The following is a 17,747-nucleotide window of genomic DNA, read 5'->3' as shown; positions in this document are numbered from 1 at the left end:
TTCAATTCGGAATTTGTTTTCCTTCGATCCGTTATGCTATCATCCGATATTTCCCGCTAGTATGTCAGGAAGGAGATATGAACAAATTTTAAGAACTCTCAATTGTTCAGATGATAAATATATGAATAATGATCCTTTTAATAAAGTCAGTTAGTTACTGAAATCTATAATAAGGTCAAGTCAAAATATATTTTCGCCTCCTGAAGCATTGTCTTTAGATAAGTCATTCTTACTTTTTCGGGGACGGTGAAAGTTCCGGGTCTACATAAAAAATAAAAAGAGTAAATACGGATTCAAATTCTATGAATTGTGTTCAAATGACGGTTTTGTCATAAATATAGAAATTTATAAAGGAAAAACACATAGAGATGACGCTAGGGGAAGCTCAAAGTTGAACTCTTTAGTACTAAACCTTCTGGAGCCATTCCCAGATAAGGGCCACCATATATATATATATATATATATATATATATATATATATATATATATATATATATATATATATATATGTATATATATTTGATAACTCGAGTTATCAAAAATGCTATTACAACGAAAGACGTATAGTACCGGAACTTTACGTTCCAATAGAAAAGGCAATCCCAAAGAAATAACTCAGGCTAAATTGAAACTCAGGCAACACGTATGGAAAAGGAATGGAATGTGTATGTTTCCAAATGGCGTGATAAACGTGATGTCCTATCCATTACAACATGTTACCAACCTAAATTAATTGAGACAACCAACAGTAAAAAACAAAGCCTGTAGAGATTAGTCATTATAACGAAAACATGTCAGGTATTGACAAGGCTGACCAAATGATGAACTATTACTCGTGTCCTAGGAAAACTATCCGATGGCACAAAAAAGTTATATTCCACCTACTGGATATAACCGTTTGCAACTCGCTCTTTTTATATCACAGTTGCCATCAACAAAAAAAGGATCTGAAGACATTCAGAAATGATATAATTAAATCATTACTTGGAATTTCCCCTGAACAGAAAGATGGCAAGAAGTTTGTCAATAGTATGCCAAAAAATCGAAAATTGTACCATCTAGAAATGCTAGGAAGAATACAGGCCATGTTCTTGAGGCCATTCATATACCAGAAGACTCTAAGAAAAAAGGAAAATATTATAAGCGCTGTAAGCATTGTTCTCTTCTGAAAAAAAGAAAATAAATAGCCTGGCAGTGTCGCGAATGCATAGGCAAGCCAACACTTGGTGTAGGAACATGTTTCCAAGAGTGACATGCTTAGCGATTTTTGATTTTACTTAGTTTTACCAAAGCAGCACAAGAAGATACGTTTTTTTCCCTGTAGTATATGTTTATTTTTTGATATAAAGATTTTTGCAACTTTTTGTCAAATATGTGTATACCTAATATTACAAATGAATTTATATTAGTTTTGTATTATTTAAGGACTTAGTTTATTTTCCATTATAAATTTTTGAACCAAAGTAGACTTTTATTTCATGCGGCATATAACGTCAGTGTTATATTGACAAACTTTATGCTGTTTACAGGACATGACATCATATGACGCATTTTTCTTATTTATTTCTAATTCTCTGAAAAAATATGATTTTCCAGCTATATGTTTCATTTTTTTAGGAATTCAAATACACGTTTTATCATCGTAACAATTTGAGAGCATCTCGATTATTTTTTGTGCCCTGATAAAGCAAGAGTCAATGACGTAATATGCCGTCATTGTCCGCGAACGTGTTAAAAAATACACGATGCATTTTATTTGTTATCTAATTCTCCTTGTTAAACGAAAAAATTTATAATATACATTTTTTACCTTGCAAAAAGTTTTGCAATCTATTTGAAATGATTGAATTCATATTAATTCGAGAATTGTTTTTATTGAAATGACTTTCAACCAAGCCCAATTTACCATATGCTGAATTAATTTTTTATAGTTTTGTATCGCATTCGCTGCTCAACGTTTCGTTGTAATCTTTACATCATGATGCTAGCTGTGCTATCTTTTTATGTATAGTCATCGGGTCAGACATGATCGAGCTAATAAAAAAGCTTAACGAGACCTCTATTTTTTTTTTCTATGACTCTTATGACTGACCATAGATGAACCACATCTTGACTATATGACTGGCCAAATACTAATTGAAGACCAGAAAAGGTATTAAAGTCGAAGGAGATGACAGAGAGAAGTTAGATAAAACATAACAAAAATCTATGTTTAAAATTTTTGTAAAAAGTCATAAAAAAAGCATTGGAGAGGTCTGTTAAATTTGTCTTTTTTAACAATTAAATTTGCGTAAGCTTGTGTGTGAAGTAGTTAAATAAAAGTAATAAATATTCATGTAGTTTAAATTAATATAAATTCAACAATTTGGTTATAAATGTTATTGACTTAGAATCATTATTAGATCAAATTGTACTAGTTAAAAAAAATAATCAACATATTTATAATCGTACTAGGGTGTGAAATTTATAGGACGGTGAAGTTTGAATTCATCTTAAAAAAATCGTGCTATGGAATTGTCCCACAGTTTAACTTTAAATGAAGAAGCACTTGCTCAAATTGATGAAACTAAAAGACCTGTTTTCATTTTCGAGTGGCTCAGATTTTTGGATAAAGTTCTTATTGCTGCTCAGAAGGTATTTATAGTGTTTTTATATTGTTGATTTCCAAATTCTATCTGCAAAATAATTGATTGACAAAATTTGTGTGAGATACTTTCTATACATTCTCATAAATAAATAAAGTGATTAGGAGTAATTTATATACATAACTAGACACAAATATTTTTTTATACAAAAAAAGAAGTCTGATATCCCTATGGTATAAAAGGTAAGTAATAACTTACACAAAAGATGAAGATGAAAATGTTACTCTTTGATGATTTCATCATTTTTGTTGAATATGAGCAGCAGTGGCAATTTATTTTTCAGAATGATATAAAGGGATGTCAAAAACAATTAGTGCAACAGTTGATGAATCACATACAGGAATCTCCTGGACCTCCAACACGAAAACTAATTGCAAGATGTCTTGCAACTTTGTTTTCAGTAGGTGATACTTTTCTGTTATTTGATACAGTTAACAAATGTAATGACATTCTAAAGAACAAAGATGATTCCCCAAGTTTTTTGCCTACAAAATTGTGAGTATCTAAAACAGTTTTAAATTGAAATTGAACTAAAGTTTTTGAATTTTTGTATGTATTAATCTCAATCATGAAATAATTTTTAGCAAAGTTCTATAAATTTTGAAACTAGAACAAATTTTGTCACAAGAGATATCTATTTTCAATTTTTTCTTTGCTAATTTATACCTTTCCAAATCACTTCCTAACAATTATTAATTATGTTTGTGCCTTCCAAGGCTTATTTTTCCATTCATATTTAAATAAAAAGGGTTCTACCTAAAGTATATTAATCTAGTATAAATGAATGCTGACCTATAGAATTAGAAAATTAAGTATGAAATACATATACATTTTTAGGGCTGCAATTTGCTGTATTGGCACAATGTATAAAAAATTGGGTAGAATGATGGGTAGATCATATGAAGAAACTGTTCATATTTTAATACGATGTCTACGGAATGCTGAGTCACAGACAAGGATTGAAATAATGTTAACCTTGGAAAAAGTTTGTGCTGGCATGGGAACTGCTATAAATAATGTACATAAGGATATCTACAAAGCAACTCGGCATTGTCTTATTGATCGTGTCATGGCTGTTAGATGTGCAGCCACTAACTGTCTCCTAGAAATGCTAAACCATGCTCCATTTTTATATACAACTGAATTAGAAAGTTTAGCAACGTTATGTTTTAGAGCTTTTGATGGATCAAATTATATAGCACGATGCACTGTTGCGAAATTATTAGGAACTTTAATGGCAATGACTCAACAGTTACATCAAAATAATGGAAAAGGTACTAAGTAATTTCATATTTTTGCTGTATACTGATCATCTATTGAAAAAGCTATTAATCATCAAGTCGATTTATCAGCAACAACATAAATATTGATGTCAAGTGTCATTTTGTGTTTTGAGTCTGGTGAATTTAATAATTTCAAGATACTACAATGCTTAATTAATCAATTCCAGGAATCTCGTAATATATATTGAGAAAAGGACACTTTACTGTTTGATCTTTTCCATAACTATCAAGTTAATATAAGCTAATATGCATTTAAATATATATTAGTTTATAAAATTTGCTCAAATCAACACCTAATTATGTAATATGTTATTAAGGTTGTTCTATTTTTGGTAAGATTTAATCATTCACTTAAAATTGATTAAAAGGGCAGTTTGAAAATAACTATATATGAGTATATTTAAAAAATATTATGCCGGGGGCAATATTCAGTACCAATCCCTTAATTGATTATTCAAAATCCGGTCCCGGAATTTCTTAGTTTAGCTAATACCGGTCTAATACTTTATAGTTTACTGCAAAAATTTAAAAAATTATCTGTGTTAACACTATAGACTAATAAAATTTATGGTCAGTTTCACTAATCACCCTGTAAATTAACAAAGCAGAGTAGTTGACACTAATCACATGATATCCTCCATGAGGGACTCTACATATGGTATAAGTATGTAAAGTTTTATATATATATATATATATATATATATATATATATATATATATATATATATATATATATATATTATATTCAAATTTATATAGGTCAGACACAAAAAGGAGTGAAAATTATATCATTAGATGAAGCTTTAGGAGTGTTTATGTCTGGATTTCTTAGAGGTGGAGTTGGTTTTCTTAAAGGAACAGGAGAAATTATTAAAGGCGGCTCTGGAGTCAACAGAGAAGTGCGAGTTGGTGTAACCCATGTAAGTTATAGATTTGATTGTATTTTAATTAAGGTGATAAATAGTTATCAGAGACACATGACAATGAAAAATTATATAGTGATAAAGACATAGACAAGTAGAAGATATATTTTAAATCATACTGTTCATTGGAAATTTATTTTTACTTTTGTTTTAGGGCTATGTGACTTTTGTCCAAATTTTGGGAACTAAATGGCTAGAAAAAAATATGAAAACATTCTTGTCACATGTACTTTATTTAGCTGCAAATCCTAAAGCGGCTTCATCCCATGTAGACGCAGTATATTCTAGAAAATGTATCAATTTTATTTTAAGAAGTGTTTTGGGAAAAATGTTGGGAGAACGTGCTCAATCATCAGCTTGTAAAGATATAGCACACATTATAGTCAAAGAAATGAATTCAATTGATTTTAATCCTGAAAATGCAAAAGATGTTAACCAAGAAACCTTATTTAGTCAACATTTATTAGTTTGTGCACTTCAAGAAATTGGTGTATTAGTTTTAAGTTTAGGAACATCAGCACATGACTTGATTACTGATCAATCATTAAGTAAGTATCATAGTATCAGAAACATTTTAATTGGATCAATAAGAGGCAAATATTCATTGAGGTTGAAAATGTTGCTAAATTTGTGTGCACATTAATATTACAGCTTAAATGGCCCACTTATCAAACATTGCATTGCATCACTGTCCAGTTTGTCTGGCAAGCAGACTCCTCAGAGATTTAACAGCTGCACTTGTTCATCTCAGTCTGACGAACGAGTCAGCATCGTCATTGTTCGAGTGATTTGTCACATAAACGATCTATATAGAAGCTCTGCTATCTGAGCAGCTTAAGGTTACTATGTCTCTGTGGCGTTGATTAAGTATCGCCCGTCCAAATTTCATCATAGCGAATACTTCAACTTGGAAGAGGCTAGTGTGCTCCCCAAGCGAGAAAAATTCGCTTATCTCCTGTTAATCCATTTATCCTGTACCAGGTGGCTTCATTATCTAGTATTGCGGTCATGGAGCCCGTCTTCTCGTCTCGTCAGTATTGTGTGCCTCCAATCCCTTATTATTAACAGTGAAAGGCGCCATTTGAGCACTGCCCATCAAAATGGACATTTACCTGTAACCTGTGTCTAGATTTTCACATGATCGATTACTCTATGCTGCTATGTGTTGTTATATTGTCCATGGTGTTCCCCCAAGTAGCTAATGAATAAGGGTCCAATGCTAAAGAGTCCTGTAGTGGATGAAATTGTACTTCTTTTATACCTATATATAAAGGTCCTTCATTGGTTTGTTTGTGGTAAGATAATATTCACCTATAATATCTATATTAGCAGTAATATTACTCATATAAATATATTTGTCAAGTTGTGATTGCAATAATGATTTGAAACTACTATTTTGATATTTTATTGTTTGCCAGTGATTTCAATGTAAGAATCTTCTCTTACTATAAACCAACAAGTTTTGAAATTGGTATTTATGTATCTTTTATTTACAGATTTGATAGACGTAACACTTAGTGTTTTAATACATCCGTGTCATGCTGCAAGGTTAGCAGCAGCTTGGTGTCTCAGATGCATCTGTGTTGCTGTACCTAGTCAAATCTCACCTCTTATAGATCGCTGTGTTAATGGCATTGAACAATTTCGAACATCACCTGAGGCAATATCAGGTTATAGCTCAGCTTTAGCTGCAGTTTTGGGAGGAGTTAAACTCTCTCCTCTTGGAATACCACACATGAAGGGAAAAATTATATTTAATACTGCAGAGGAATTATTGAGAAGTGCAAATCAAAATAGTAGACTTTCTTTAAATAGAACTCATGCTGGTTGGCTTCTTATTGGAGCAATAATGACCTTAGGTATACCTGTTGTAAAAGGATTATTGCCAAGAATGTTGTTATTATGGAGAAACTCATTTCCACGGTCTACAAGGGAATTAGATTCTGAAAAAGCCAGAGGAGATGTTTTTACATGGCAAGTTACTCTTGAGGGAAGGGCGGGGGCTTTATCAGCTATGCACAGTTTTCTTCAAAATTGCCTAGAATTAGTTACAGAAGATATTACAAGGAGATTGCTTACACCTATAGAATCTGCTCTAGCCATGCTTGCAAGGTGAGTTCATTTTATATACACATAATTTCGAACTTACATTGGCAAAGAAGGTAGGGAAGATGGATTGGTATATGTAGTACTTCTTAATGAGGGGTCCTGCCTCAAAACACATTAAAGGATTATAATCCAAAGTTGTATATTTATTTCTTATAATTTATACTAGTAAGACGAATCATAAATTATTACAAATCCCAATATTTTGAACATTTATATTCAAGAAATGCTTCAACTCAGATTTTTAAAGCTTTTTTATTTAAAGCTTCAAAAGTGGATAATTATGTTTTTATATTATATATATAATCGAATTAGAAATGAATTACTAAAATATTTTTAGTATATCTGGAATCTTGAAAAATTATGGACAGCATCTGAAAGCACCAGCAGCGATGGTCAGACTTAGGCTGTGTGAAACTCTTCTACTTCTTCATCCTCAGTACTATGAAAGTGAGCATCTAGCTTTTACTTCTTTGAAAGTATATCATTATTTCAATTAAGAATAATATGATCAATATTAGTAATTTATCACCAGTGCTGAATATTTTTTTGAATGGGACTTAAATAACATAGTATGAAAAAACGTTTTCTCAATTATAAGGCAAACGAACAAGTTTGTGGTAAATCATTATAAGACATATGCACTGTAAAACAAGATTGATATAACTAAATAACAAAGTTTGAATATATAATTGTCCAGCTTCAAAATATATTGATTTATTGAATGAAAGTTCATAGGTTACAACCATTCCTGGAGGTAGTTTCACTGAGTGGTTACATTTTTTTGATATTACAGAGTTACTTAACATTACAGCACTTAATTCTGTAAAATACGATATGCAAAAAGTCAGGTAGAGATTGCGGTAAACTGAAATTACAAATATATACTTTATCAAAATCAAAATTTTATAGATTACTCCTGCCCCTAATTTAGCCAACCCATAGTTCTTTTAAATATTCAATAGTCGAAAAAATGAGAAATTTGATTAAAATTTAATCCAAACCAATTGTAAATGAGCAATGGTAACTAAGATCTTCCTGAACATCAATAATTAATTCATATTTAATTTGTTTAAATCTAATTATAACTTCTAAAAAATATGTGAAACAACTAAGTCTGTTGGTATCTTCAACTAGGAGCTCAAAAGCCAATTTAATGTGTATAAATTCAAGTACTTAAAACAATTTTGTATCTTTAGATTGCAAAATAATGTTTTCATATCTTAGACCTCGGACTGGTGAACATATAGATATGTAGAAAACTGAAAACAGCACTTAATAACTTGTTCTATTTTAGACTCACAAAAATGCTTTTTAGAAACAAATTTCAGTTAAAACTGAATTTAAATTTAAGCACTCGACAATTTTAATTTCAGATTCCTATACTCATTTGTTAAGAATGCTTGTGGCCGAATTTACGTTGACTGAAAATCCAGCAAACACAACAACTTCACAATTACTTACTGCATGCCATGCTTATGACTCAGTTATATTTGGAACTTGGCTACAAGAAACAGATCATAGGACAATAGAAGATCAGGTTTGTAATATTAATTTCTTTGGAATATTATTGGGGTTAATATTTTTAATAATGCAGCTGCATGTGTTTTCATATGCTCAAGCTATCTTCGTTTCTAATGATTAACAATAATGCCGGCAACAAAATCTATGTTATGTATAAAATTTGTTTCATTTGTCAATTCATTAAGAAAGTTGATTGTAAAGTTATATCTAAGAGTTCATACTTCAATAGATATTTGGTACTCCGTACCGGATGTAGATATTTTTGTTTTTAATAAATAATTTTGGATCTGTGTGTATATCATTATTATATTTTTGTAGCTCCAGTCCAACAGTGCAGCTGGTTCAGGAGCTTTAGAACATGATCCATGCTGTCTTTATCGCCAAGTCAATTTGGTATGTAGTAAAACAAATATATACGTAACTTATATATATGTAACTTATATTGTTTATTGATACTTTTTTGTTATCTAAATATCACAAAGAAAATGTCAAATACTGCCCACTCTATAGTTTATTAGTTAAGGAATTAATATGACATTTCCCGCCGAGGAGATTTCGCCAATTCTTCCAAACTGATAGTTTCTAGGAGTGAAATTTTGAGAATGTTTATTGATTTAGCATTCCATTGTTTTAGTTTTTAATTTAGTGTAAATGTTTAACTCCTGTAAATTGTTGAACCAGGTTATATCTTTTTAGTCAAGATATTGTTCTAAAAATGGCAACATATTTCCCAAATTTTTTAAAGATTGCATTGTGTAGTATTTTTATTATATATTATTATCTAACTAGTAATGATTCTAGTTTATTTGAATTGCTAAAAGCGTTCAATAAATCCATAGGGACAATTTTAAAATAGATTATTATTTTTAGGGTGAAACAATACCAGGTCCTCTTCCACTAGGAGTAACTGTGATAGATATATCTGTTCTATTATTTGGACAAATTTTTCCTAGGGTAACAAATAAACATAGAGTTCAAATGCTTGATCATTTTACGGAATGTATAAAACATGTACGAAGTACAAGACAAGAAGCAGTACAAATGAATGTATTTACTGCCCTTTTAAGCGCTCTGAAAGGCCTTACAGAAACTAAAGTCAATATCAATCAAGAGGACATTAAAAAATCTGCTGTAAATCTTATTATAGGAGCCATAGTTTCTCCGAATCCCCTATTAAGGTATGCAGCAGCTGATGCTGTTGGAAGAATGGCCCAAGTTGTCTATGACCCTAAATTCACTGCTGAACTGGCTCAAACTAGTTTTGACCGACTTAAATCTGCTAGAGATGTGGCCAGTCGAACAGGACACTCATTAGCATTAGGTTGTCTTCATAAATATATTGGAGGAATGGGATCTAGTCAGAATCTTAATACAAGTGTGTCAATTCTTTTAGCACTTGCACAAGATCAGACATCCCCTATTGTCCAAGTATGGGCACTTCATGCTTTGGCTTTTATTGTGGATTCTGGAGGTCCAATGTTTAGAGGATATGTTGAACCAAGTCTGTCTCTACTTCTGAAGCTTTTACTGAACGTTCCACAGTCACATATTGATGTTCATCAGTGTATTGGGAAAGTTTTATCTGCATTGATTACTACAGTAGGTCCAGAATTACAGGGGAATACATCAAGTATTTGCACAGCTCGATCATCTTTCTTATGCGCTTGCGCTATAATGCAAGATCATCATGATCCTTTAGTACAAGCTGAAGCAACTGGATGCCTTCAACAATTACATTTATTTGCACCAAAGCATGTCAATCTATCTTCACTAGTGCCAACTTTATGTGTAAGTATTAAAGTGTCTTAAACTTAATTCACTCTTAGTGAAAACTCGTTAATTAAAGAATCTATCCAGGTTTAATATATACTAATTTTTAGTTCTGATAATGATAGATAACTTTATAATGCCAGGGTTTTCAGTTTTATCCTACCCTCATATAGTAATATTTTTGCTAGGGAGTATATCTACATTAACCATTAATCTCCTCGTTACTGTATATATTTTTATAATTAAATAAATAATTGGTTTAAAACATTAGTGAAGTTTATAATTATTATGTCAACTTTTCTGTTCAAGCTTCCTAGGGAGCAATACACTATTAAATATAACAATAAAAGAAAAAGGTGACGATTATTTTTTGAGAATCTTATGATTGTTCTATTTAGTTATGTTAATAAATTTTTCTTTTTAGAAAACATTGTTTAGAGGTCATCTTCTTTTAAGAAAGGCAGCAATATCATGTCTACGACAGTTGGTTCAAAGAGAAGCAAAAGAGGTATGCGATCATGCTATGAATTTTGCTAGCGATAGTAAGGAAAATAACAAAGTTGAAGGATTCTGTATAACAGAAACTGGACTACCTGGAATATTTTTCAGCATGTTAGATACAGAGACAGATCCTAGTCTTATAAAGGATATACATGATACTATTATAAGTATGTTACAAGTTCTAGCCGCTGATAATCTATCTCAGTGGTTAGGAATGTGCAAAGATGTATTAACTGTAGCAACAGGTACGCTTTAGGCTCTTAAAATCAAATATTTTATTGGATTGATATCGCCTAATTTGAACGACCCGTTCTTTCATGTTGGATTCTTCTATTTTTACGTCATATCAAATCATTTTATTTTTATTTAATTTAAAATATCCTCCTTTTTACATATTCTTTCTGAAACTTCCTCAAGCCCACTACATTATCTTGCTCGCTTTTTGAACTTGTGCTCTCATCATAAACTCAAATAATAATAATTTTATGGATGTCCATAAAATTGTATGATTTAGAAACTAACATGATATATATTTATGGTAGACTTTGTAATAATTAATTGATTGTAGCATATGTCATTACAATTAAATTTGTTTTACAGAAGCAACCATTGACGATCGATTAAATAATATGAATAATGAAAATGAGGAAATGTATGAACCAGATGATGACCAAGCTGAATTTCACACAGAGGACTCTTCACTATCAGCTGTTCAACCGAGATGGCCAACTAGAGTATTTGCTGCTGAATGTGTCAGAAAAATTATTTCTGCTTGTGAATCAAACAGATCTGCTCATTTTGATTTGATAAAAGCTAAAGAATTGCAAGCAACAAATGGAAAAAGTGACTTCCTTTGTTTTCACTTATCTGATCTTATTAGAATGGCATTTATTGCAGCTACTAGTGACTCTGATCCTCTGAGGTTAGAAGGATTAAAAACTTTACAAGAGATTATTGAAAAATTTGCCAAAGCTCCAGAGCCAGAATTTCCTGGACATCTTCTTCTTGAGCAATTCCAAGCTCAAGTAGGTGCTGCTTTAAGGCCTGCTTTTTTACCAGATACATCTTCTTTGGTAACAGCTGCAGCTTGTGAGGTTTGTTCAACCTGGATTGGTTCTAATGTTGCCAGAAATCTCAATGACTTGAAAAGAGTACATCAGCTGCTGGTTTCCTCACTTACGAAGTTTAGAAATAAAAATAATTCAAGTCAACTATATAATGAAAGCTTGGTTACTTTGGAAAAATTATCGATATTAAAGGCTTGGGCAGAAGTCTATGTTGTTGCTATGAAAGGTAGCGATATGGTTCCTAATTTTTCACTGGGAATCAAATTATCTACTGATACAGAAAATAAAGAGTTTAATTATGAATACCAAGGAGACAGCTTACTTACTTTAGTCCAACCTGAATTGATCAGTTTATCACAGTATTGGATGATGGCATTAAAGGATCATGCATTATTGTCATTACCAAATGAATTTAGTAGTCAACTGCCGCACGATGGCGGTGCTTTTTATACTAATGAAACCATGGATTTGTCTAGACCTTATTATGCTTCCTTTTGGCCTCCTATTCTCCATGCTACAGCTTTGTGGTTAAATTCTGGAAATTTTAAGACGTCAAATCGAGATAACAATGAACGTTTCAATAATAATCAAAACAATCGTGATAATGATAATTCTTCAGATAGATTTCATTTATTATTTGGTATTTGCATGGAAGCTTTATGCAGTCCTCGTTCTGTCGAACCTCTGGAGAGTATCATAACATGTCTTAAAGCCCTTTATACTGTACTTGATACCAAGTATACCAGAGTCTTACTAATGTCAGATTCGTCTTTAGGAATAGAAATGTGTAATGTTCTCCATAGACTTATTTTAACGAGAGACAATCACAATTGCCAGTTATTATGCTTAGAAATTTTGCAACAAGTGGTAAAAGCCGCCCAAGAAAACATCAGTAAAAAGAAATCGGCTAGTGAAATAGATAACAGTATTGATATTTTTGGAGAAGGAGGTGAAATGGGAGATCTTATTCCAGGAAAATCTCTAGTGGTGTCTATTTTAGAAGTATGTCTTTGTCTATTAATTAGACAGTTGCCAAATTTAAGCCCATCCACGAATTCTGCGGTCATAAATTCAATAAAAGTTATGTCGTCTTCTGAAAAATCTGATCAGTTAATAGCTGCCTCAATTCGATGCATGGAATACTTGCATACTGTGTGCTCTCCAAAAGGAGCTTTATCTATTTTGCCTACAATTCTTTATCTGATTACAGGAGTTATTAAAGAAGTAGCAACAACTAACAATAACAATGTTACAGTTTTGGCAAATAATACATCTATACAAGCTGCTTTACATTGCTTAAAACTTTTGGCAGCTGATAATTACTGTACTCATCCAGAAAGTGCTCATGGCTGGCAAAAATTACTTCAAAGTGCTTTAGCCAAAATTATTGATCTTACAAAAATTCGAAATGAAGATAGTAAATTAGATGAAGTAACCATGATGTTAGCAATAGCCGTATTTGTATTGAATGCTCCCCATAAAGTAATAGTAGTGCCGAATCTCCAATATCCTTGTATTAACTATTTCAGACAATGTTTAGAAAGTCCTAATTGTGTGGTAAGTTCTTCTTATAAATAAATCCTTTTGTCCTTATTTCATGATTTATTGATGAGTTGTGGTGATTAATTTGCTAATAATTAATATATGAAAATTTTTGGCATTTTAAATATAATTTGATTTTTTGTCTGTATACAAGGTATAACTGAAATAATGTGACTGAAAATGTAGCTTTTCCTCTGGCAACACTTTGTACACAATAAAATTGACAAAATTGTCTGAGAAGTCTGACTATTGTCCCAAATTTTATATTTTTCAGATTATCTACATGTGGATAAACTCGATTTGTATAAACATAAATCACAGCACGACTATTCTTTAAAAAAATAAAACTAACTGTACAGTACACACGTACAGTTTTCACTGTTCATATTTCTACTGATTTTTAATGTATTATTTTTATATGAAATTACATTTATCTGATTTTTTAGATCAAATTAAAATGTGTACGAACTTTAAAGTCATTATTTGCTCATGAGAATAAACTAATTTCTGTCCCTTATATTTTATCGTTGGCACCGTATTTGGTGGAATTTTTATACAGTGAAGCTGCGAGACAACCACATTCTGATGGTGAATTATTAGTTACTATCGAAACAATAACGGTCGTAGAATCTCTTATAGAATTTGCTGAACCTGATAAACGTAAGTACATATAAGTAGACCAATAGTTATAAATTGTTGAAAATACGTTAGTGCCAAATTAAAATTGATGACAAAATACTCTCATTGTGGCAATCGAGATAACGATTTCAAATGTGAGTTATCAAATCTCAATATTAATTTTTCAGGTATTCAGATGTTAGGTTTATTGATACCAGTCTTGGTGAGTTATTTATCGCCAGAACCTCTCATAAGAAATAAATACAGCCAATCATTAAATGATGTTAGTTTGCAATGGTTGATGAAAATTGGACCCAAATATCCAGAGGTAACCGTTAATTAGGATCACAATTAATTATAGATAATCATTATAGGGGGAAGGGGAATTAATAATGCTCAAAGTACAAAATAAAAACAAACGAAACAACTCGTTAATTGATATATATGTACATAATTTATAACGTTTTCTTGTAGTTGTCATTGAATTCCTGGTGCTATGAAAAGGTGATTGATTCCTTAGTGATAGTGCATTACTCTGTAAGAGAAATTATTCTTATTCTCAACACATATATTAGTAAATTGTTAACCAAAGTTGGCAGAATACTTAGTAACTTGTGTACCAGAATGTTTATCCATTTCTAATCATGTTATCTTTATCCCAGCTCAAATGAAATATTTTGACTATCATTTTGGTAATATGGTTTATTATATTATCAGATCTGTTAGAATCTATTCATAAGTAAACCAACAAATATTTATTGAATTCTTGCCACTTCTGCTGTAAATAAAAAATTTGATTGAATAAAACATGATAGAAAATAATTTTCTATGTATTTCTAGGGGTCCAGATAAAAATTTTCCAGTAGTACAAATAATGCCGTAAGGTTTTTTGCCTACAATCTTAATTTTTTTTTCTGTAAGGATGATCATTTTTAGAATGCACGTTACTTTTATGTTTCTCCACTTTACCTTAGAGTGCAAATTAGTTAATGATAATTTATAGGTGATACAAATGAGAACAAAAGGAATCGTGCTTGATTTATTTTTCAAATTTATTTAATTTTCTGCCAGAATCAGGATTTTTTACTGTATTTGCGCATAAGTTACGACCATTAGAGCAGCTGATCCGCTTTTAAAAAATCATTTTTTTTCTCGATTATTAGTATGGTGCAAATAGAAAATTTGTATATATTTAGATAGTACAAATTAAAATAAAGCTACTTAATCCTCGGATTTAATCAAAAGCTTCTATTTTTGTGCCAGAACCACTACCAGTTTCTTTCCGATTACTTTTATACTAGGCATGATCGGGTTGACCCGATTATAGTTTCCGAAAAGGTCTACAGTAATAGATTGCTCAAAGAGAAAGTTATGTAATAGATACTCTAGATACAATTAGAACATACATTGGTTTATTTCTTATCAAATAACTTATATTCAAACATGCAAGTTTTTGGATAATTGAAGTACATATACCATATCAGTACGTTTCGTGGAAAGTTATAAATATTACAAAAAAACGCATTAGAAATTATTGTGATGATTAATCACTATTTATCATTTTCAGGAGTTCAAAACAATGATGCAATCAGAAGAATTGCGTATAAAATTAGAAAATACAATACGCAACAGTCAATCTCAAAAATGTATATCTAAGAATGACGTCAATCAGAATCAACAGCTGCAAAATAATACTCCAACAATAAAATTGAAAACCGATTTTAGCAATTTTTCTTAAATTATATGCAAAGTATCACAATTAGATAAGTGTGTCAAAATAATTTAAAAAATTTATGTAAAAGTAAAGTTTTATAAAACATTTTCTGCTTTTATTTGCAAGGAGCTTTTCATATCAGAAAAACGTCTAAAGACCTTGATAGAGACAGTAATGAAATTTAGTCTGGTTACAACAATTTACTACGGATATATAAAAGATTTTACTTGCTACAGAAGGAGTTGTTATGGTTAAATCAACTGCTGATTTATATTGATTCGGGGGGTTACTCAAGTGGAAGTACTGTCATCGAGTACCACTAGATCTAAATTGTCTACCATGTCGGCTAATATTATACCTTGTGGAGTATCCGGATGAGGACTCCACATACTAAAATGTGCATTAAAATCTCCACAGAAGATTGTATTCAAAGGGAATTGTTGAAATAATTGTTCCCAGTCTTTTTTCGGATAAACATTAGGTGGTTTATATTGACACAAAGGTGAGATTGTAGTTAGTTAATTCTACTGCACAAAATTCGATGTTTTTTACTTTTAATTGCTTACAGATAATTGAATTTTTAATAAGAATTCCGAAACCGTCATCTCGACATTTTTTTAAGAAGTTATAAGCATAATTCTGATAAAAGCATAATATCAATATTCTTCTCGTTTAGAAATTTTTCGAGGCTTCTTTTATTTTGAAGCAAGGATCGAATGTTCCATTGGAGAATTTTCATATTATGGTTAATGCTCATCATCGCTATTAATACTTATGTAATCCAAACTATTCTCATAATTTGCATCTACCTTGTTGAATGTATTGCCTCTATTATAAAATATTGAATATAGATGATCTTTAATCCTAATTTCATCGGTTGATTCTGGTTTTTGTGTTAATTTATAGACAAATGAGGTAATTTGGGCTATGATTTGATTGGAGCTGGGAGTAGTATTATATAAGGATGAAATGGGAGGTGGGGCAGATTTGTTGGTCATATTGGAATGATTTTCATTGGAAATAGATGAAGTGGGTTGTGAGGCCTGTGCATAATGCCTGGTATGAGTAAATTCAGGAATATTGCAGGTTGGTGACAGTGGAGGGGAGATGCATTTTCTTTTCTTGTATATTTTGGAGTTAATTTTAACCGAGGAATTTCGAATTTTGGGTTTTCTGAGGAGGTTGTTCGCCCCTCTAGATGACACTTCTGGGAAATTCTCATCATTTTTCAGTAATTCGAATCTATTATATGTGGCTATTTTTGCATAAGATGGGTGTTCTACTACAAACTTAGCTTTTTTGAATGTTGCATTCTGGTGGGCCATTGTTTTTTTAATATTATATTGCTTGATATACTCTGGGCAGTTTCTAGAAATAGAGATGTGATCTGACGTGTTACAAAATAATCATATTTCTGATTCGCATTTTTTATTCTCATCACTTTCGTCATGTAGGTTAATACATGTTTGACAACGTTTTTTAATTTTACATTGGGTTGACGTGTGAACATAACACACACACTTGTAACATTGCACCACAGTTTAAGTTTTTAAAAAAATTTCTGAGAAAGAAGTATCGTCGACCATTGGAATGACTCCTTTTTTTGCGTAAAGAATTTAGGTATAAATGCGTTTAGGTTATTATTTTCTATTAAATTGTGGTTGATTAAAGAATTAGCAATACTACTCTTTTAATACCTATGGATTTGATATCTAAAATATCATTTTTAAATTCTAATGATTCCCTCAAAAAATAGCCTACTTTGATAGGAAATAACCTGCCTAGGTTCTTATCTACATGTTTAAGATAAACGAAATAAGGTCCTTTGTCAGTGTTTTGATGTTTATTGTTAAAATCATATATTGGTTGAGATTAATTGGAATTTTTATCGGGTGGCTCCTGTAGGTCGCCCTTGGGATCGGACATTTATTTGATTCGAAGAATTAAAATTCTGTTTGATAAAATTGAAATATATATACCAATTAGATAGGTGTACTTATCTTCTGGAGTAAAAACTGCTAAACACTTTTTTTGGCACCAACACTATGTTCACG

General features: G+C 31.1%; 1 protein-coding gene across 1 annotated transcript; it reads left to right on the top strand.

Moving 5' to 3' along the window:
• Positions 1-2,106: 2,106 nt before the first annotated feature.
• LOC130890971 (HEAT repeat-containing protein 5B) lies at positions 2,107-15,796 on the top strand. The gene is made up of 16 exons (XM_057795469.1): positions 2,107-2,253; positions 2,471-2,634; positions 2,929-3,140; positions 3,483-3,919; positions 4,688-4,848; positions 5,006-5,399; positions 6,348-6,963; positions 7,298-7,407; positions 8,334-8,497; positions 8,800-8,874; positions 9,352-10,269; positions 10,676-10,997; positions 11,353-13,376; positions 13,808-14,021; positions 14,168-14,307; positions 15,547-15,796. Exons 2-16 carry the CDS (start codon positions 2,509-2,511, stop codon positions 15,715-15,717), a joined length of 6,084 nt encoding a protein of 2,027 aa, XP_057651452.1. The 5' UTR covers positions 2,107-2,253; positions 2,471-2,508; the 3' UTR covers positions 15,718-15,796.
• Positions 15,797-17,747: the final 1,951 nt, after the last annotated feature.

This window comes from Diorhabda carinulata, chromosome 1 (assembly GCF_026250575.1).
Source record: "Diorhabda carinulata isolate Delta chromosome 1, icDioCari1.1, whole genome shotgun sequence".
In the NCBI taxonomy this organism is placed as follows: domain Eukaryota; kingdom Metazoa; phylum Arthropoda; class Insecta; order Coleoptera; family Chrysomelidae; genus Diorhabda; species Diorhabda carinulata.
This window is presented reverse-complemented; position numbering and strand designations above follow the sequence as displayed.

Excerpts from the sequence above, each read along its gene's own strand:
- LOC130890971 (XM_057795469.1), top strand. The coding sequence starts at position 2,509 with ATGGAATTGTCCCACAGTTTAACTTTAAATGAAGAAGCACTTGCTCAA. Across the intron at positions 2,635-2,928 it reads TTCTTATTGCTGCTCAGAAG|AATGATATAAAGGGATGTCA; the intron begins GTATTTATAGTG and ends TTTATTTTTCAG. Across the intron at positions 8,498-8,799 it reads ATAGGACAATAGAAGATCAG|CTCCAGTCCAACAGTGCAGC; the intron begins GTTTGTAATATT and ends ATATTTTTGTAG.